The 18,553-nt window shown below is 64.6% G+C and overlaps 4 protein-coding genes across 6 annotated transcripts; 3 read left to right on the top strand and 1 right to left on the bottom strand.

Annotated features, from left to right (window-relative positions):
• Nucleotides 1-244: 244 nt before the first annotated feature.
• On the bottom strand, nucleotides 245-1,843 carry SSNA1 (SS nuclear autoantigen 1). Of its 3 annotated transcripts, none has more exons than XM_032398866.1 (4): nucleotides 1,707-1,843; nucleotides 1,033-1,232; nucleotides 671-787; nucleotides 245-578 (listed from the first exon to the last, which is right to left on the bottom strand). In XM_032398866.1, exons 1-3 carry the CDS (start codon nucleotides 1,756-1,758, stop codon nucleotides 677-679), a joined length of 363 nt encoding a protein of 120 aa, XP_032254757.1. In that variant the 5' UTR covers nucleotides 1,759-1,843; the 3' UTR covers nucleotides 245-578; nucleotides 671-676. The 3 variants fall into 3 exon arrangements, with proteins under 3 accessions (XP_032254757.1, XP_032254759.1, XP_032254756.1); XM_032398868.1 differs by having other exon boundaries at nucleotides 245-575; XM_032398865.1 differs by having other exon boundaries at nucleotides 245-787.
• A 36-nt stretch (nucleotides 1,844-1,879) lies between these two features.
• On the top strand, nucleotides 1,880-12,887 carry ANAPC2 (anaphase promoting complex subunit 2). Its single transcript, XM_032398864.1, has 13 exons — nucleotides 1,880-2,034; nucleotides 2,219-2,841; nucleotides 3,785-3,917; nucleotides 4,883-5,057; nucleotides 5,446-5,565; nucleotides 5,961-6,078; nucleotides 7,133-7,314; nucleotides 7,662-7,803; nucleotides 8,115-8,190; nucleotides 8,281-8,484; nucleotides 11,987-12,116; nucleotides 12,267-12,502; nucleotides 12,600-12,887. The coding sequence occupies exons 1-13, from the start codon at nucleotides 1,930-1,932 to the stop codon at nucleotides 12,810-12,812; spliced, it is 2,457 nt and encodes an 818-aa protein (XP_032254755.1). The 5' UTR covers nucleotides 1,880-1,929; the 3' UTR covers nucleotides 12,813-12,887.
• A 2,404-nt stretch (nucleotides 12,888-15,291) lies between these two features.
• TMEM210 (transmembrane protein 210) lies at nucleotides 15,292-16,235 on the top strand. Its single transcript, XM_032398858.1, has 4 exons — nucleotides 15,292-15,379; nucleotides 15,523-15,658; nucleotides 15,834-15,863; nucleotides 16,037-16,235. The coding sequence occupies exons 1-4, from the start codon at nucleotides 15,292-15,294 to the stop codon at nucleotides 16,233-16,235; spliced, it is 453 nt and encodes a 150-aa protein (XP_032254749.1).
• A 1,013-nt stretch (nucleotides 16,236-17,248) lies between these two features.
• On the top strand, nucleotides 17,249-18,550 carry LRRC26 (leucine rich repeat containing 26). Its single transcript, XM_032398811.1, is given in 3 exon segments — nucleotides 17,249-17,345; nucleotides 17,348-17,920; nucleotides 18,006-18,550. Coding segments are annotated over 3 exon segments (1,053 nt in total). The 3' UTR covers nucleotides 18,389-18,550.
• The last annotated feature ends 3 nt before the right edge of the window (nucleotides 18,551-18,553 follow it).

Here is an 18,553-nt window from a genome sequence, read left to right as displayed (position 1 = left end):
AGTGGAGTTGGGGAAGAGGGGCCAGCAGCCCTGGTGGGGAGAAAGAGTGGGTGACAAGGTCACAGGAAATGCTCAAGGGTATCCTCAACTCTATCTTCAAAGCCAACAGGTCTTGTTATAGGAAAAGCCACTCCAGGCTTTCCTCTCCCGAGGAGGAGCCGTACCACAGCTGGGCAGGGGCTCATATCGATTCTGGGGGTGTCCGGCAGTCCTACACTCAGAACACAGACCACAGGCAGTAGCGTATCTTTACAAAGACAATCTTTATTGACGGTCATAGGCTACCAGGCCAAGCTCCAAGGTGGAGGGCCCCAGCCCCTCGCCCACTCCCCTGGCCTGGGCACCATGGTGAGCGCACTGCCATGGTGCTGAGACTAGGGAGCAGGGTTTACTGGCAGCACAGGGGGATGTGGGGTCCTCAGGCCCTGAGCAGGAGTGACCCAGAGCCTGGCCTCACCAAATCCTGCAGGGCCAGGACCCCTACCTGGTGGGCTGTGCCCAGGGCTGTCCTCATCACCTGGGGCGGGTGGAGTTGGCAACGGCCTCTTGGTACCCAAGACAGTGAAAGGAGGCAGCTGCTACCGTGAAGAGCAAAGACACGTAGAAGACAGATTGTCGGAGGCCCAGCCATTGACGGGTTCGGGGCGGGGGGTAGGCCCCTCCGTCCTACCGCCGGTCAGCTGTCCTTGCCCCCGCCGCCGCTCTTCTGCTCTGAAGCTGTGGCCTTGGTCAAGTTCCCAGCTTCCCTCTTCAGGACACTGAGCAGAGTCTGCGAGCTCTCCAGGATCTGCAAACAGACGTGTGATGGTCACCACCGTTCCACCGTCAGGAAACTCCCACCGGGCCAGCGCCAGCCCCTGGGGCAGAAGCACGGAGAGGAAGCCCCCGAGGGGAGGGTCGGACAGGGTCAGCAGGGCCCCTTTCCCCTGAGTCTAGCCCAAAGGCCCTCGCACCCTGGGAAGCCAGGCTAGGTTAGCTCCGGCCAGCCCGCATGCAGCCCCCGCCCACCCCGCCAGGTGCCGCGAGCCCCACCTTTAGGTAGGCGGCTTCTGTCTCCGCGATGGTCCGGTCAAACTCGTTGCGAGAGGCAATCTTGCGCGCCAGGTTCTCATTGACTCGAGCCAGTTTCTCCGTCAGCTGCCTCACCTCATTCTGCAGCCGCTGCTTCTCATCCTCCTCCTGCTGGATCTGCCGACACAGCTCCTCTCGCTTCTGGCACAACTCCTCGATGCCTGGGGGAGGGCCGAGTGGAGGGCAGGCGCTGTGGACCCAGGGCAGGAAGGAGCGCAGCACCCCTCCCACTCTGGAGCCCACCGCCTGCTACGAGAGAAGCGTGCTGGAGGGCCCAGTGCTGGCCGGGCCACCTTCCACCCGAGCCAGGCTGGTGTCCCACCTCCCAGGGGTTCTAGAGTCAAGGAAAGCCCAGCACCAGACCATCGGGCGTGCGCCGGGGAGGCAGTGCGCGCTCCAGCGGTCCGTTCTTGCGCTCACTCCGCAGACACCCAGCGCCAGGTGTGTGCGGCACGGCGGCTGTGCGCCGGGCGCGCCCGCACGGCCTCCGGTGCCGTCCGAGCCGAGACCCCCACGCACGGACCATGCACCCCGCTCGGCCACGCGCGGCGGGCCCGCTACCGCCTGGGCCTGCAAGCCGGCGAGCCCCGCGCCCTCCCAGCCCGCCCGGTGCACCCCGCCGCGCGGTCGCTCACACTTGACCAGCTCGTTGTTGTAATTCTGCAGCGCCGCGCCCTGCTGGGTCATGGTCGCCGCCGGGGCCGCGACCACTCCAACCGCCGCTACCGCATCGCCGCTCGCGCCTGCGCGCTGCCTTGGGACAGCGCGCCCTCCGATACGTCACCGCCGCGCGCCTCTCGTGTGCGTCATCGCGGCGCGCCGCGCCTGGTGGGTCTGGGAAGCTAGGGGGCCGCACGGATGGCGGCGGCGGTGCGCGACGGCGACCCCGGGCCTGCACAGGAGCTGTTGGTGGCCTGGAACACCGTGAGCACCGGGCTGGTGCCGCCGGCCGCTTTGGGACTGGTGAGGCCCCGGAAGAGGGCGGCGGGCCCGCGCGGGGCCCCCGGGACGTCCACCCTGGGGTTCGTTAGGCTCCCCGGGCAACCTAGCGTCGGTTGCAGCTTCCCCTCCGCCCCGTCCCCTCCCCGCTTGTCCCCGCCTGTCACCGCCCTTCCCACCTCCAGTCTGCGTTCCCTCCTCACTCCAGGCGTCCTCCCGGACCAGCGGTGCGGTGCCGCCAAAGGAGGAGGAGCTCCGGGCGGCGGTGGAGGTTTTGAGGGGCCACGGCCTGCATTCGGTCCTGGAGGAGTGGTTTGTGGAGGTGCTGCAGAACGACCTGCAGGCCAACATCTCCCTCGAGTTCTGGAATACCATCTCGCAGCGTGAGAACTGCGCAGACGAGCCTCAGTGCCTTCTGCTTCTGCTTGACGCTTTCGGCCTGCTGGAGAGCCGGCTGGATCCCTACCTGCACAGCCTGGAGCTGCTGGAGAAGTGGACTCGCCTGGGCTTGCTGATGGGCGCAGGCGCTCAGGGGCTGCGGGAGAAAGTCCACACCACGTTGCGGGGCGTCCTGTTCTTTTCCACTCCCAGAACCTTTCAGGAGATGATTCAGCGCCTCTACGGTCGCTTTTTGAGAGTGTACATGCAGAGTAAGCGGAAGGGGGAGGGGGGCACAGACCCGGAGCTGGAGGGAGAGTTGGACAGCAGGTACGCCCGGCGGCGCTACTACCGGCTCCTGCAGAGCCCGCTGTGCGCGGGGTGCGGCGGCGACAAACAGCAGTGCTGGTGCCGCCAGGCCCTGGAGCAGTTTCACCAGCTCAGCCAGGCCCTGTGAGTACTCGCGCCTGTGTGGCTGCGCCTTGCCCCTGTTCTTGACTCAGTTACTGCCCCGGGTCCAGCTGGCCTCTTTAGCGACTGGTGAGCTGGCTGGGGGCGGGGGGCATGACAAAGGGAGGGTCCCTAGGATCTCTGTGCCGTGAACTTCTACTTCCTGTGCTGGACACAGGTGTGTCTCTGCCACGCACATTAGCCCCAGGTTTCCCACTTTATCTGCACTAAGATCCTACGTGATTCCAAATTTCCTGGGCCAGGTAGATTTCGGCTCTGTCTTGTGTAGGCTCTCCAGGAAAAGGATGGCATCTATTCTCCCCTGTAATTGCAAAAGTGGGCTTACTTTTTTTACTCTTTACAGCACAAGCTGGGGATTAGGCCAACATGCTGCGCAAGCAGATTGCCTTTCCAGCCTTTTAAAGAGGAAAGGATTTTGTTGCTGTTAAAGCCAGGCTCTGACCTATGGGCCTTTTGTCCTTTGTGGTTGCTTATAATGATTTTGTCACATTGAGTGAAGCGGCAGCAGTGGTTAGGAAGGGAGTGGTCTTGTTGCTGGCAGGGGGAGGGAGGCCCTGTATGGCTTCTGCTGGGTTCATCCCAGATGAAAGATGCACAGAAATGTTCTTTCTCCTCTTTTCTTGAGTCCCTTTGCCGTTGTGGACCAGGGTCTGTACCGAAACGCCTGACTGGGGACGTCTGTACTCATGTGGTGTATTTAGCTGTTGTTTCAGAGCCGTGTTTAGGAGATGAGGCTTTGGCCCTGAGAGCCAAACCCAGTGCTCACATGAGGAAGGCCATGTCTAACCCGGGCAGAGAGGCCAGCTGGGGAGGGCAGGGCTCTGTCCTCCCATCAACTTTTTCTTGAAGCCTTTGTTACTGAGGGCACTGGATGTGGGGGAAAGGAGCGTGGTCTGCATGCTCCATGGGCAGGGCTCTCTTCCAGACACAGGCTCAGTCTATTGGAGCGGGTCAGTGCCGAGGCTGTGACCACCACCCTGCACCAGGTGACCAGGGAGAGGATGGAGGACCGCTGCCGGGGCGAGTATGAGCGCTCCTTCCTGCGTGAGTTCCACAAGGTAAGGACAGCCCCTCAGGCCCTGTCCCTCGGGGATTGTAGAAGAGGTTTCTGGCAAACCTGACCCCCTGGTTTCAGAAGCAGCGAAACTATGGAGACTTGGGTGAACGAGGACCTGGCTGGTGGTCAAAGCTGTCTTGGTGCTGGGTGAAGGCTGGCCCTTCCCAGCCTTCCTTGGTGACAGTGAGAAGGAGCCTGTGACGTGTCAGTGAGGTCTGAGTTGAATCACTTGGCTGGGGGCAGTGCCAAGGTCTAGGGTGTCCCAGTGAGGGCTCTCGGGGCACCCATCCTGTTGGGGGCATGGTCTGGGGCTCTGTTCTGGACTCACCAGAGCTGTGAAGGTGCTGGGTCCAACCACGGGACTGTCCAGCCTGCTCCTATTTTTTGCCTATTCTCTTCCACCGTCTCCTGAGAATGCAGATTAACTGTGATGGAGAATCAAAGCAAGTGTCCCTACAGCAGTGGTCTTGAGTGGCTGTGAGCCCAGAGGCCTGGCTGGGGTACCTGTGTGGTCCCCGCGTAGCAGGGCATCCAGATATTCTCATTAGTGGCTGTATAGTTTGTGGGAGAACGTATACATCCCGGGGTCCATGTGGCCACGTTGCCTATACACGCATGTGTGCTCGGAAGGGTCCTTACATCTGTCTGCTGTGGCTAGTCAGGTACATGGCCCACAGGGTGTGTCTGTCCACCGAGTCAGAGGTGAGCATTCTCTCCATGCCCTGCATCAGGGCCACTGTTGCCAGAGATAAGTCTGGGCACTGATGCTCTTAGGGTGTGGGGGCACACTGATGGAAGGCCTGGGGTGCCCCCTTTGGGCCCATTATCCTGCTGATTTCGATGTGCTCCTACTCCAGAGCAGGCGGCCTTGGGGACTGCCCAGGGCTGTGTGGCTTCTCCTGGCCTCTGTTCCACGTCAGGCTGGGGCTCAGCACCTTACCTCCCACCCCTGTGCTCTTCCAACAGTGGATCGAGAGGGTGGTGGGCTGGCTGGGCAAGGTATTCCTGCAGGATGGTCCAGCCAGGCCCGCATCCCCTGAGGCTGGCAACACACTGCGTCGCTGGCGCTGCCACGTGCAGAGGTTCTTCTACCGAATCTACGCCAGCCTACGCATCGAGGAGCTCTTCAGCATCATCCGAGGTTGGCCCCCTGCCCTCTGGAGTAGCCCACCTTCCCTGGGCCTTTGCCCTTCAGATCTGGCAGGCGGTGAGGGGCGCTTGGGCAGAGCGGGGGCCTGTCAGCGTGGGCTGCCCCCAGCTCAGTGTCTGGGTCAGGGCAGGTGTGGCAGGGCAGTGGACAGGGCTTCTGGGTGTCCACACTCATCCTCTCAGCCTCACGTCCCTGCTCTGTCCTTCTGCACCACGGGGGGTGCGGGCACAGGAGGGCGCAAGGATGACCTGAAGCACCTAGCAGGTGTTTCTCGGGGTTACTGAGTGGAGGTGCGGCTGCTCAGCCTCTGGGCCCTGCCGACTGGTGTCCTCTGTTGCACGCACAGTGTGTGTGTGCAAGGGCTGGTGCTCTTCTGCAGACTTCCCGGACTCGCGGCCAGCCATTGAGGACCTCAAGTACTGTCTGGAGAGGACTGACCAGAGGCAGCAGCTGCTCCTGTCCCTCAAGGCTGCCCTGGAGACGCGCCTCCTCCATCCAGGTGCCGAAGCTGCTGCCTGAGAGTCCGGCCTCCCTGCCCCGGGGCCTGTGTAGGGCGTGGGTTTGTGCAGTCCTCAGGAGGGCCAGGGCACTCCACTTCATCCTCCCTTGAAGGGAGTCATGGGAAGTGAGGGGTGTGGCCTAGAGGCAGAGGTGATGCATGATCCCTTCAGAACAGACCACCCGGTGAGCGGGGGCTGGGATCTTGGAAAATTCTGGGGAAAGCACCCAAGAGTTGGGGGAGAAGGGGCCCGCGTCCTGCATGCCACACTGGTTTCCTGGGGAGTGTGGTCACAGTGGCGACCTGAAGCCTGCTGGGCCAGGGTGCAGCTGCTCGCTTGTGGAGCCACCACTCCTGGGTGCTGTGGGGACTCCCATCCTCCCTCCTGGCCATAGGTGTGAACACCTGCGACATCATCACCCTCTACATATCTGCCATCAAGGCCCTGCGTGTACTAGACCCATCCATGGTCATCCTGGAGGTGGCCTGTGAGCCCATTCGCCGCTACCTGAGGTGAGCGCCGCGGGCAGGCCCTGGGGACCGGATCCGACTTGGGGCCTAGTCTCCTGGCTCCATGCACGCAGCCAAGCTCCCCTGGGTCCTCTTGGGCCACGTGGCCTGGCCCCAAGGCCAGGGCTCCTTCCTCTTGCTGGTGCACCTGTTGCCCAGTGCGCAGACCCTGGCCCCACCGTGCACCCCTGCCCTCTGTCCCTTCCCCTCCTCCCAGCCCAGAGAGGCCCCCAGACCCTGGGCTCAGTGTTTCCTGCAACGAGGCCCGGGGACTGCCGGCTGGGCTCTCAGAGAACATGTGTGAGCGGGTGCCCCACCCATGGCACAACTGCCCAGAAACGCCTCGGAATGGTGGAGACTCAGGGCTGGGGCCGGAGCTGTCCTGACTCACATCTGCTGCCTCTTGGTGGGAGGCGCCTGGTCTCGGTTCTGTCTTGTTTTTTGTTTTTTGTTTTAAGATTTTATTTATTTTGAGAAAGAGAGAGAGTGTGTGCACCAGCAGGGGAGAGGGGGAGAGGGAGAGGGAGAAGCAGAACCCCTGCTGAGCAGGGAGCCCAACGCAGGACTCAGTCCCAGGACCCCGGGATCATGACCTGAGCCGAAGGCAAATGCTTCACTGACTGAGCCCCCCAGGCGCCTTGGTTTTGTCTTATTATTTCAATTCTTGGTGTTCCCAGAAAATGGTGGGTTTTTATTTTATTTTTAGTATCATTATTTTTTTTTTAAAGATTTTATTTATTTATCTGACAGAGACACAGCGAGAGAGGGAACACAAGCAGGGGGAGGGGGAGAGGGAGAAGGAGGCTTCCCACCGAGCAGGGAGCCCGACGCGGGGCTCGATCCCAGGACCCTGGGATCATGACCTGAGCCGAAGGCAGACGCTTGACGACTGAGCCGCCCAGGCGCCCCTCATTATTGTCTTTTGAGAAGAGTCTGGTAGACGTACTTTGAGCATGTGGCCGGAAGGCACTGGCTGCCGTGGGTGAGGTGGGGTGTGCGGCTAGTGAGGCGAGCAGGGAGAGGTGCTGTGAGGGCCAGCAGTACCCACATTTGGCAGGACGCGGGAGGACACGGTGCGGCAGATTGTGGCTGGGCTGACGGGGGACTCAGACGGGACAGGGGACTTGGCTGTTGAGCTGTCCAAGACCGATCCGGCGAGTCTGGAGACGGGTCAGGACAGTGAGGATGACTCTGGCGAGCCCGAGGACTGGGTCCCCGACCCCGTGGATGCTGATCCAGGTCAGTGCCCGCCGGCCCTGCCAGGCTCCGCATTGTGGGGGAGGCCCTAGTAAGGTCGGTGCTCTGGCCTAGAGTTTGTCTCCACACGTGCCCCGAGGCTTGAGGGGGTCAGCTGTCCCCGCCCAACCCAGCCTGTTCCCCAGAGCGCTTCTGCTGCTTGAGTGGGCCCACGGGGGCCTGAGACCCCATCCCAGTTGCTAGAAGAGCAGGTTCGCAGGCAGCCTGGGCCCCACCCAACCCGCCCCTACCCTGGGATCTGAGCCTGGGCCTCACGGGCGTGGCAGGGTGGGCCCCGGCTGGACCCAGATGGTGCTTCCTCAGTGGCACCCCGCCCCCGTGCTGTGCAGGGAAGTCCAGCTCCAAGCGGCGCTCCTCGGACATCATCAGCCTGCTGGTCAGCATCTATGGCAGCAAGGATCTCTTCATCAACGAGTACCGCTCGTTGCTGGCTGACCGCCTCCTGCACCAGTTCAGCTTCAGCCCTGAACGGTGAGGCTTGCGAGCGGCCGCTGGGCTGTTGAAGGAAGCTGCGTCGCTGATGCCAAGCAAGCACTGGCCTGTGCTCAGCCGTGGTCCTGGGGAGGCCTGGGCGGAGGCGGCCCAGGAGCTTGGGGAGCCAGGTGCCCGGGCACTCCCAGGCCTCCACTGGGATGGAGCAGGCCCAGGGTCTGGATGGCTGGAGCTGCACTTCCCAATTCTCCTCCTGGCCTGGGGGTGTCCTTGCATCGGTGGGGGCGGGTGCCCGTGCAGCCTCTCTGGGTGGGGGCACGCCACACCCCCTCAGAGATGCCTCTTTCCAGGGAGATCCGCAACGTGGAGCTGCTGAAGCTGCGCTTTGGCGAGGCTCCGATGCACTTCTGTGAAGTCATGCTGAAGGTGGGCACCCAGGGCTCCCCGCCCACCTGGCCCAGCCTCACCTCCAGCACAGTCCAGGGGCTTTTGCGACACCTAGCTCTTCCCCCCCAGGACATGGCAGATTCCCGTCGCATCAATGCCAACATCCGTGAGGAGGACGAGAAGCGGCCCGCAGAGGAGCAGCCACCTTTTGGGGTCTATGCCGTCATCCTGTCCAGCGAGTTCTGGCCGCCCTTCAAGGACGAGAAGCTGGAGGTCCCCGAGGACATCAGGGAGGCCCTCGAGGTCTACTGCAAGAAGTACGAGAAGCTGAAGGTACCGTCCACACCTCCCTGTGTCAGGAACCAGGGGGCAGGCGACCCTTCCACCCATGCTGTGCAACAAGCTGGGTGTGGCCTATCCCTGTAGTCCTCTCCGGACCTCTCTGCCTTGGGGCGGGAGGGCGTGGCCCACGTTGTGCTCCGTTAGGAACCCATGCACGTGTGCACGTGTGCACGTGGGTGCTTCCCCACACTATACTACGAGAGGGGCCGGGTGGCTCATGCCCCCCCACCCTTCTGGGCTTCCTCTTCCACTGTCTCTCCTCTGGTATCTCAGAACCAGGGGCTGGGGTGCCGGGCTTGTCCCAGGGAAAGTCAGGGAGCTGTGTCTGCTCGGTGGGTGTCTGCCTCCAGGAAATCTCCAGTCGCCCATGAGGCACTTGACTTCCAGCACCCTGCCCTGTCCCTGCCACTGCCCAGCTTGCTTCCCTAGGAGCTGCTTTCCCAGGCCCCAGGGCACTAGAGGACCAGGACTATGCTCTTTGCTGTTGGGGCCCTGACGGCCTAGGACTCGGGCAGGAGGAGAGAGAGGGGAGCGCTGCAGGACGTGTGGGGTAGTCCGGAGCCCACCAGAGTCCGATGTGCTGAGTGCAGAGCCCACTCTCTCTGGGAGTGCAGGTGGCAGGTGTGGGCAGGTGGAGCCTAGTGTGGGCAGGGATTAACGGCACGAAGAACCCTTCCTTGCAGGGATGGCTCAGTGGAGACGTGTCTGGAGAGAGCGGGGAGCTAGGGTACCTGTCCTAGGTTTCTGGGGACTGGTGAAACAGGTTCTGGGGCATTCGGTCTAATAAGTGAGTTGTGGGGCTGGAGGGGCTGCTGGGTTCCCGAGCAGAGGACAAGTCTGGTGGGTGCCTAGGGAGCAGAGCCTGAGCCCTGGGACCATCTGGAGCAGCTCCAGAGACGGGCCAGCAGCCAGGGCTTGAGGAGCCCTCAGGACGGAGCCCTGGGAGGGAGACCAGTTGGCTGGGGTATGGAGGAGTTGGTGGGGGGGGGGGTGGGCAGCAGAGCCAGGTAGTGGGAGGGACAGTGGGTTCTCCAGGTTTGCTGTTCTAGGCCAAGGAAGCTAGTTCTGGAGGGAGGAGGGCTCCCTTCCAGAGACAGGCAAGGGCAGGAGCAAGGCAAGGGGTTCTGGAGTGGGGAGGCAGAACAGGGGCGGGCCGTATTCAGGGGCAGCACCGCACAGGGCTGCGAGGGTCTGTGTGGCTCTCACTGGCTCCCGCTGGGCCATTTCACCACCCCGTGGTTTCTGCTCCTGACTGTGGTGAGGTGCTTGCTCTGGAGCCTGCCTGCTGGGCACCCCCACCTCTCCCTGGTTGAGGACATCTGTGTGCTGGCTGCCTTCCCCCTGCCCCTTCTGGCTGCCTTGTTGGCATGCCGCCACCGCCAGGAGAGACCCCACGACCTCCCACAGGGGTCTCGCCGTGGGTCCTGGGAAGGCTCAGGCCTGATGCACCTGCCGTGATGACCAAGGTTCAGCCTGCTTTGTCTTAACTCCGACTGGATCCTAGAGTGGCGGGGGCAGGCCCCAGGGCTGTGCTGGAGCTCAGGCCTGTGGCCATAGTGTCTCTGCCTCCCGCCAAGTGAACTCTGGGCCCGAGGGTCATGCTGGACACGTGTGGGTGGCTGTGCAGCCCACAGAGTAGCCTGTGCTTTCTGCTGCTGGGCCTCACATCTGCCGGTTGGAGTGGTGGCTATAGGGTCACGGCCTCGGAGCCAGAGGGCCTGTCCGTGGCAGCTAAAAGTCCAAAATCGAGTGATCGGTCGTAGGGCTGCACCCTCTCCAGAGCCTCCGGGGGACGACTCTTCCTGCCTCTTCCAGCTTCTGGTGGCTCCAGGCATCGTGTAACTTGTGGCCACATCAGTCACCTTCTGCCTCTTTTGTCATGTGGCATTCTCCCCGTGTCTCTCTCCACTTTCTTGTTAGAGGACACCAGCCGTATTGGGTCAAGGCCCACTCTGTTCCAGTGAGCTCATTGGAACAAATTGAATGTGTGATGACCTGATTTCCAGATAAGCTTACGTCCTGAGTTACTGGGGGTAGGACTTTAGCATCTTTTTGAGGGACACAATTCCACCTGCAACAGTCCACCTTCCAGCCCCCCTGAAATTCATGTCCTTCCCACATGCAAAACACATTCAAGCCACATCCCCAGAAGTCTTAACCCTTCCAGCAATGACTCCAAGTTCACAGCAGCCCCAAAGTTCAGCATCTAAGTAGCATCTGAATTGGAGCAGCTCGTTCTGGCCAGGGTTCCTCTCCGGCTGCGAACCTGGGAGAGCGGACAGGTAGTTGCTGCTTCCACAGTGTGTTTGTGGGAAGGTGTGGGGCAGACTCTGCATTCCAAGAGGAAGACTTCTGAAGGAAGCTTCGGGTCGCAGCCCCCAAGCAAGTTCGAAAGCCAGTGGAAGAACTTGTGTGACCTCATGGTTGTGTTCCCAGCCTGCCGGCCAGGCCTCCACACCACACCCCTGCGTGCAGAGCCAGGCTCTCCCGTGGCTCCCCCTCCCTCTCAGCGCAGGCTGTTGTAAAACTCTCTGGAGCCTTGTCCATTCCTACGCACCCCCTTCCTGGACAGCCCGTCTCCATCCTGGCTCTTCTGGGGCTGCCGGTGGGCTCCCGCATCAGTGTAGGTCTCTGGTGCCCTTGGGGCTCTGTGGCGCGCGCGCACGGAGCACCCCTGCGCGGTCCAGGCTCGCGTGCTACTGCGCGCAGCCCTCCCACACTTCCTCAGTCCGGCTGCTCACACGGGCTCTGCCACTGCCTGGCGGGGTCGCACGTTCTCGTTTGACACCTCCCCAGCGTGGCTTTCCTGGCCACGTTCCCGGCAACTTTCCCTTCGGGGCAGTGCGGCCATCTTGAGCATGCGGCTCGTGCTCCCAGCCTCCGCCCCGCCCCCGATCCCGTGGACTCCCACATTCCTGGGTATTCGCTACAGCGGCACCCGCTTCGCGGGACCAGAATGTGTGCCTTTCTTGTGGCTGCCAGAACAAAGTGCCACGACAAGCTTTTCCTCTGTTTGCAGGGCAGCGTGGAGGCCAGGGTGTCAGCAGGGTGAGGGCTGGTCCTTCCTGCCCCCCCGGCATCGGGGAGCGGGTTTGCAGGCCTCGCTTGGTGCCTCTTGGCTGTGGCCGCGTCCCTGCAGTCTCTGCCTCTGTCCTCACCTCCCCCCTCCGAGGACGCTGACCATGTTCCGTCAGGGCCCCCGGCACGCCACATGACCTCATCTTAACTGGCCCCACCTGCCATGACCCCGTCTCCAGCTCAGGTCACACTCTGGGGCCCTGGGGGTTAGGACGCGGACGTGTTTCTCAGAGGCCGTGGGGGTCTGTCAGTGCACACTGACCAAGCTGGCTGAGCGGGTGGGAGCCAGAGCCCTGTCCTCTCCTCCTGCTGCCGCTGACGGCCCGGCGGGGGCAGGTCGGGGAGCCCTTCGCTCCCTGGTGCAGGGCCGCGGGGCGGCCGGTGCTGACTCCGTGCTGACTCCGGCCCTCCCCAGGCCATGCGGACCCTCAGTTGGAAGCACACCCTGGGTCTGGTGACCATGGACGTGGAGCTGGCTGACCGCACCCTGTCTGTGGCAGTGACTCCCGTGCAGGCGGTGGTCTTGCTGTACTTCCAGGACCAAGGTGAGCCCACTGACCCCTTGCCGGCCGGCCCCAGCCATGCCCCCCCCGTGCCAGCCCCCCGGTCCTGCTGACCTCCAGGAAGCCGGGGGGGGATGGGCAGGGGGCTTGGCCTCGCCCCATGTGCCCAGTGCTCGCGGCCGCTCCACACAGCCAGCTGGACCCTGGAGGAGCTGAGCAAGGTGGTGAAGATGCCCGTGGCGCTGCTACGGCGGCGCATGTCCGTGTGGCTGCAGCAGGGCGTGCTGCGTGAGGAGCCCGCCGGCACCTTCTCTGTGGTGGAGGAGGAGCGGCCCCAGGACCGGGACAGCATGGTGCTCATCGACAGCGACGAGGAGAGCGACTCGGGCATGGCCTCGCAGGCGGACCAGAAGGAGGAGGAGCTGCTGGTGCGGCTGTGCTGGGGGGCGGTGGCCGGCTTGGCCCTGGCGAGGTGGCAGCCCGGCGGGTGGCGGCCCGACTGCCGGCTGGTCTCTGTCTCCCCAGCTTTTCTGGACGTACATCCAGGCCATGCTGACCAACCTGGAGAGCCTGTCGCTGGAGCGCATCTACAGCATGCTGCGCATGTTTGTGGTGACCGGCCCCGCGCTGGCCGAGATCGACCTGCAGGAGCTGCAGGGCTTCCTGCAGAAGAAGGTGCGTGACCAGCAGCTCGTCTACTCGGCCGGCGTCTACCGCCTGCCCAAGAGCTGCAGCTGAGGCGCCCCGCGGGGCCCTTCCCGCACCACCCACCCCACCCGCCCCCAGAGTGCAGAGTAAAGCGAATGGTTCTCTATCCTTTCCCTGTCCTGGTGGCTTTGTGGCCCATCATGAGCTTGTGGGCCAGGTTGTCCCTCCAGACCGAACTCTCCACCCCCACTCAGCAGGACCTGGCTCCCTGGGAGCAGGTGAGGGGAGACATGAGTGGCCGGGCCCAGTCCTGGCCTGCACACCTGTGTTTGAGCTCCAGGCCCAGAGTCCTGGCACATGGGTGTCCCTAGGCCACACCAGCTGGGGAAGGCCCACCTCTGAGCCTGAAGCTCAGGCAGGAGCACACCGGAGGCTTCCAGCCCCAAGCCTCGCTCTGGCCTTTGGAAGGAGCCGTTGGGTGCTCGCTTCAGCAGCACATATACTAAAATTGGAAGGAGCCGTTGGGTCACCCGCCCTCTTCCTGGCCTGAGGCTCCAAGGCTGTTGCTGGGACACGTGGACGCCACTGGGATGTGTGAGATGGGCAGGCAGCTGAGCGTGCCCTGATGGACCAAGAACTCCCCACGTCTGCAGCAGGAGGGGCTGGCTATTTGTGGCTCACAGTGAAGCTGGTTTCTGTGCTCTCAGGCACGTGGTCGGGAGCACACCGGGGCCTCAGTGCTCAGAGTACAGTTGAAGACCCTGTGAAACCAGTCTTCCCAGTGCAGCTGGGGGGCCAGCAGTGTCCAGAGCACACACAGGGTCCTGTGCAAGGGGTTTTGGGGGCCTGGCACTGCCCCAGCCCTGAGGTCCCAGGAGGCAGGGAAGGGTGTAGGCTCCACCCAGGCCGGTGCCACGGCCTCCGATGCTGGGAGCTCCCTCTAGCTGGTGGCGCTGGTCCTCCCAGGCCCTTTGGAAAGAGCATCCACTCCTGCTCCCACCTGCCCGGGGTGCCTTCCCAGGCCTGGAGCCATGCCTGTTGCCCCTACACACTCTTGGGTCCCCCCCCCCGGCTGTCTTCCAGGGCCTACCCCCACTTCTCCACTTGGGCCTGTTGCTCGGGGCCCTGCGGCCAGCCCTGTTCTGGGACTTCCCTTTCTTACCCCAGAGTGTTCTGTTGGCCACGGGTTTGGAGGACAACGTGGTAGGAACAGGTGTGTAGTCATAGCAGCCGACCTCTCCCTCTCCTGGACTCTGCCCACCACCGAGGCTGCTGAGCCGTGCTCACTAGAAGAGGGGCCTCCCGCTTTCCTCCGGGTTCTGGTGGGGGCCCAGGAGGAGGCTCTGACAGCCCACATTCCCTCCAGGCGGAAGGCCGCCTGGCACTGGGCTGAGTGTACCTTTGTCGTCCTAACCAGGGTGCAAACCTGCCAGACCGGCCTGGCAGGGGGCTGCGTCTGCTTCTGGGCACGGCACTCCTGCTTCCCGTCCCTTCCGACTTGGTTTGTGGATTAATGTGGTAAAAAAGCTGTGTCTTGGGTCACAGCATTACTCATCAGGCCAGAAACCGCTGGCTGGTCCCTGAGGGCTCCCCTAGGAGGGGCCACCTCTGTCTGGAGTCAGGGAGGTCCCCAGCGAGCAGGGGTCAGCTGGGGCCCCTCTGCACGCTTGCCCCTGGCGCCCTGCGGGGTCAGCTGTGCGGTGGGGCACTTCCTCCTGCTGCCTGGGTGGTTTGCTTGGCCGGGTCCTTAGGGGAGGAGGGAGGAGGCCTCAGGGTGGAGAGGCAGTGCAGGAGACCAGGGAGGAGGCTGAGGTTAACTCTAAAGATGCCATCCTGCAGGTGGGTCCCTTAGGCAGCGCTTGTTGGGTGGCAGGAAGATGCACCAGGAAGCAGCCCTCAGAGGGTCAGCTGGGCTCCCACTTGAAGGACACCTAAGCTGGAGCCTCAGATGCTACCTGTAGCCGCTTCTGAGCCAGGCGCACCCGGAGGATGTGCTGGGGAGACCTGTGGGCAGTGCCCACCTCTCCTGGGGGGTTGAAGAACCCCTGGAGGTTCCTCCGGACCTGAGCATTGCTGGGGCGTGGGTGTGGGCAGGACCCTCCCCAGGACGGGCCGCGTGAGGGAGGGCAGTGAGCACAGGTCCACGCCTTGCCCCCCCTTGGCCCCTGCTTGTCCCAGCCCCGGGGATCCTGAGAGAGGAACCGGGGCCTGTGCTGCGCGCTCTGGGCCCCCCGGGGTTTCCAGGCCACTGTCTCCACCTTCCCAGGGGCCTAGACGTGGGTTCCACCCCCTTCCCCACGAAGCACTGCCCCCCCAGGCCAGGGCAGCCCCATCCTTGCCTTGGCCTTGGGTCCGGCAGGGCACTCAGAAGTGGCTCCCAGGCCCCTCTCCACCCTCCCTGCCCCACCCCGGGGCTGCCTGCCCAGGGCTCCTCCACTCGGGCCCCGAGCTCAAGTGAAGCTCCAGCCGAAGCCCTGCCCCCACCCGCTCTGCTTCAGGGCCCCACTGTGAGGTCAGCGCCTTCCGATGGGTTCCGTCCGGAGGCGTGTGGTGGGGCTGGGGGCTGGACATGGCCCCCTGTCCCCAGCCTGACTCCTGCCTGGTCGGCAGCCCCCTTGGCCTCCTACGTTTGTCCCTTTTGCTCATCCCTGCGGCAGGTGCTTCCTCCTGCCCCGAGCCCCGCCCCTGCGAGGGCCCCTCCCGTACCCTTCTGGGGGCCGCCAGGGTGAGGGGCGGCCCTGGGGGTCCTCCGCTGGCCGGTGACGAGGGCCCCTCGGCCGCACGGGCCCTGTCTCTGCAGCTGGGACGTACTGCGAGTGCAGCCTCGGCCTCAGCCGTGAGGCCCTCATTGCCCTGCTCGTGGTGCTGGCGGGCATAGGTGCCAGTTGCCTCTGCGGCCTGGTCATCGTGGCAGTCGGTGTCATGAGAGCCAAGAGGTGCATGAGCCCGGGGCTGGGAGGGCGGCTGGGGGCCGCGGGGCCGTGCTGGGGGACGGTGGGGGTCACTGGGAGCCGGGACGCCGTTTCCCAGGCTGGGCTGTGGAGAGGCGGGGGGTGGGGGCACGTCTGGGCTCTGTTGCTCCAGGATTCACACCTCCCCTTGTCCCTCCAGTGAGCCATGCCCCAGACACACGAGCAGCAGGTGAGTAACCTCAGGGGAAGCCCACAGGTGAGCCGCGCCCCTGCTTCCTGCCCCTGGGAGGTGCGGGGGGTCACAGATGGGTCAGGAGCACCGGCTGGAGGCCCGGGCCCGCCCTCTCGAGGCCTGTGCTGGTGGCTGCCTGCAGCCAGCCTGAGCCGGCCCCTGTCGTGCAGGTTGGTGGGGCACTACGGAGTCCAGGAAGATCGCATGGACCTGCACTCCGTGCAAGTGGAGTCCCATGTCATGGACCCCGACCTGGAGGTCTCCATGCTGCCGCCCCTGGACGAACAAGGCCTCATGGCCATTCCCATGGACCCTATGGCCCCAAACATGACTGTGGAGGGGGAGTTCCCTCTCAGCCCCCCAACCTGAGTAGGGCTGCAGGCAGCCTGGGGGAGGGGAATTAAACAGTATTCAGTGCTTCTGCCCTGTCCTCCCTGCAGGCTCGTCCTCGAGCCGCGGTGCAGCTGTGCCACGGGGTGGGGAGGGGTTTGTGTGCACCCAGGTCACCTCCTTGATCTTGGGTGGGGGGAGGAGGTACCCACTGTCCACCCTCCAGGGCAGGGAGCCACAGCCCTGGTACTTCCACCTCCTCTTGCCGAGGCCGAGGCCTAGCCCCTCCCCTCATCTTCCTGCTGCTGTGTCCCACGAAGCTGGCGGGGCGCCGGGGGCCCCTGTCCACCCCACCCCCACCCCCACCCCGGGAAACCCCAGGACAGGATGTGCGACTCTGATGACTCCAGAGGGAGCAGTGTTTGACAGGAGAACTTGGGCTGGTGCCTGTGGCCTACCCACACTGTCTCCTTGAGGTTCTAGGACAGTCCTTACAGGGCCAGGTGGGGCAGACATGACTGTCCCCCTGCCTCGTACCCCCTCCACCCTCCAGTCTACCCCCTGGGCTCAGGCCCCCATCATGTGCTCCTGACCCCACCAATTATCCACTATGGGGATGGGACCATCCCTATATGGGGGGGCACTGTGTGTGTGCTGGGGTCACTTTGCTGGGCAGGAGATGGGCAGAGACCGGGGAGAGCAGCGGGGCTCACGGAGTCCCATTCCATGCGTGGCATCGATGAGTTTGGTGGGTGTGGGTGTTGTCCGGCGCTCAGGCCTCCGCGGGGCGCAGGGTGGTGGGCACCTCGGGAGGAGGGGCGAGGCGTCTTGTCAGCGCCGCAGCTGGCCCAGAGCCAAGAGCAGCCCAGCTCCGGGACAGGTGGTTGGCAGTGCAGGACGCTGGCTGTCTGCCCAGCCCCCGCCCTAGGTGCGGGACTGGCCATGGAACAGGAACTGCCGGCACTCGGGCGGGAGATTTAGTATTTGTGCAGACGCGGCAGAGACGCACTGGTTCCGTGGACGCACGAGCAGCGGGCTCCTAGCGCTGCTCCATGAGGAGCCCGTCCTTTCTCTCGCGGCGGCCGCCGCCGATGTGGCTCCTGCTGCTGTCGCCGTGGCCATTCTGGGCCCAGTCGTCCACCGCGGCCACCTTCTCGGAACCCCAGCCACCCCGGACTGCCCCGAGGCGTGCGAGTGCGCGCCGGGCGGCCTGGCCAACTGCTCGGGGCGTGCTCTGCCCGCCGTGCCCGCGGACCTGAGCCGGCGCGTGCGCGCGCTGCTGCTGGACCACAACCGTGTGCGCGCGCTGCCGCCCGGGGCCTTCGTGGGCGCCGGCACGCTGCTGCGCCTGGACCTGCGCGAGAACGGGCTGCGCTGGGTGCACGCGCGGGCCTTCGGGAGCTTGGGCGCGCTGCCGCGGCTCGACCTCGGCGACAACCAGCTGGAGGCGCTGGCGCCCCGCACCTTCTCGCCCCTGCGCGCGCTCCGCTCCCTCTCGCTGGCAGGCAATCGGCTGGCGCGCCTGGAACCCGCGGCGCTGGGCGCGCTCCCGCTGCTGCCCGCGCTCAGCCTGCAGGACGACGAGCTGTGCGCGCTCGCGCCGGGCCTCCTGGCCCGCCTGCCCGCTCTCCACGCGCGGCGCCTGCGCGGCAAGCCCTGGACCTGCGGCTGCGCGCTGCGTCCGCTCTGCTCCGGGCTGCGCAGGCACCCGAGGCCGGCGCCAGGTGAGCCCTCCGGGCGAGGGTGGACGGGCCGGGACCCGCGGCCACCGTCGCCGCCGCCGCCTGACTCTGCACCTGTGTCCCGCACAGACCGAGACGCCGCTCTGCGTGTTGCCAGGGCGCCAGACGCTCAGCCCCTTGACCGCCTTCCCGGACGCCGCCTTCAGCCACTGTCCGCAGCCACTCGCTCCGCGGGACCGGGCGGTGGTCTACGTGCTCGGGCCCATCTCGTTCCTCGCCAGCCTGGCCGCCTGCCTGGCGCTGGGCTCCGTGCTCACCGCCTGCCGCACGCACCGCCCGCAGCCGCCTGGGGAGACCGCGGGACTCTGGCCCTGGGAGCCCCGCCGCCTCTGCTCAGGCCTGAGCGGGCCTTGGCTGTTCTCGAATCTTCCCCCGTCCCCTGCCCTTCTTCACACTCCCTGCACGCGTCAACAAGCAACACAGACAGAAATTTTCGTGACATTCCTTTAGACATCACCACTGCACAAACCGGGTCAGGGGCAGTGCGCGCCGGGCCCCTGGGCGGAGGGGCAGCGCGCGGCTGCGCACGGGCCGCACGGGGAAGGCACGCGCTCGACACTGGAAGGGCTGGGCCTGTACAAGTTGGCGGGCAGGGCTGAGGACAGTCCGGAGCCA

Source organism: Phoca vitulina, unplaced genomic scaffold (genome assembly GCF_004348235.1).
Source record: "Phoca vitulina isolate PV1807 unplaced genomic scaffold, GSC_HSeal_1.0 scaffold121, whole genome shotgun sequence".
Classification (NCBI taxonomy): Eukaryota; Metazoa; Chordata; class Mammalia; order Carnivora; family Phocidae; genus Phoca; species Phoca vitulina.
Note: the sequence above shows the minus strand (reverse complement) of the source record. Positions and strands in the feature narration are given on the sequence as shown.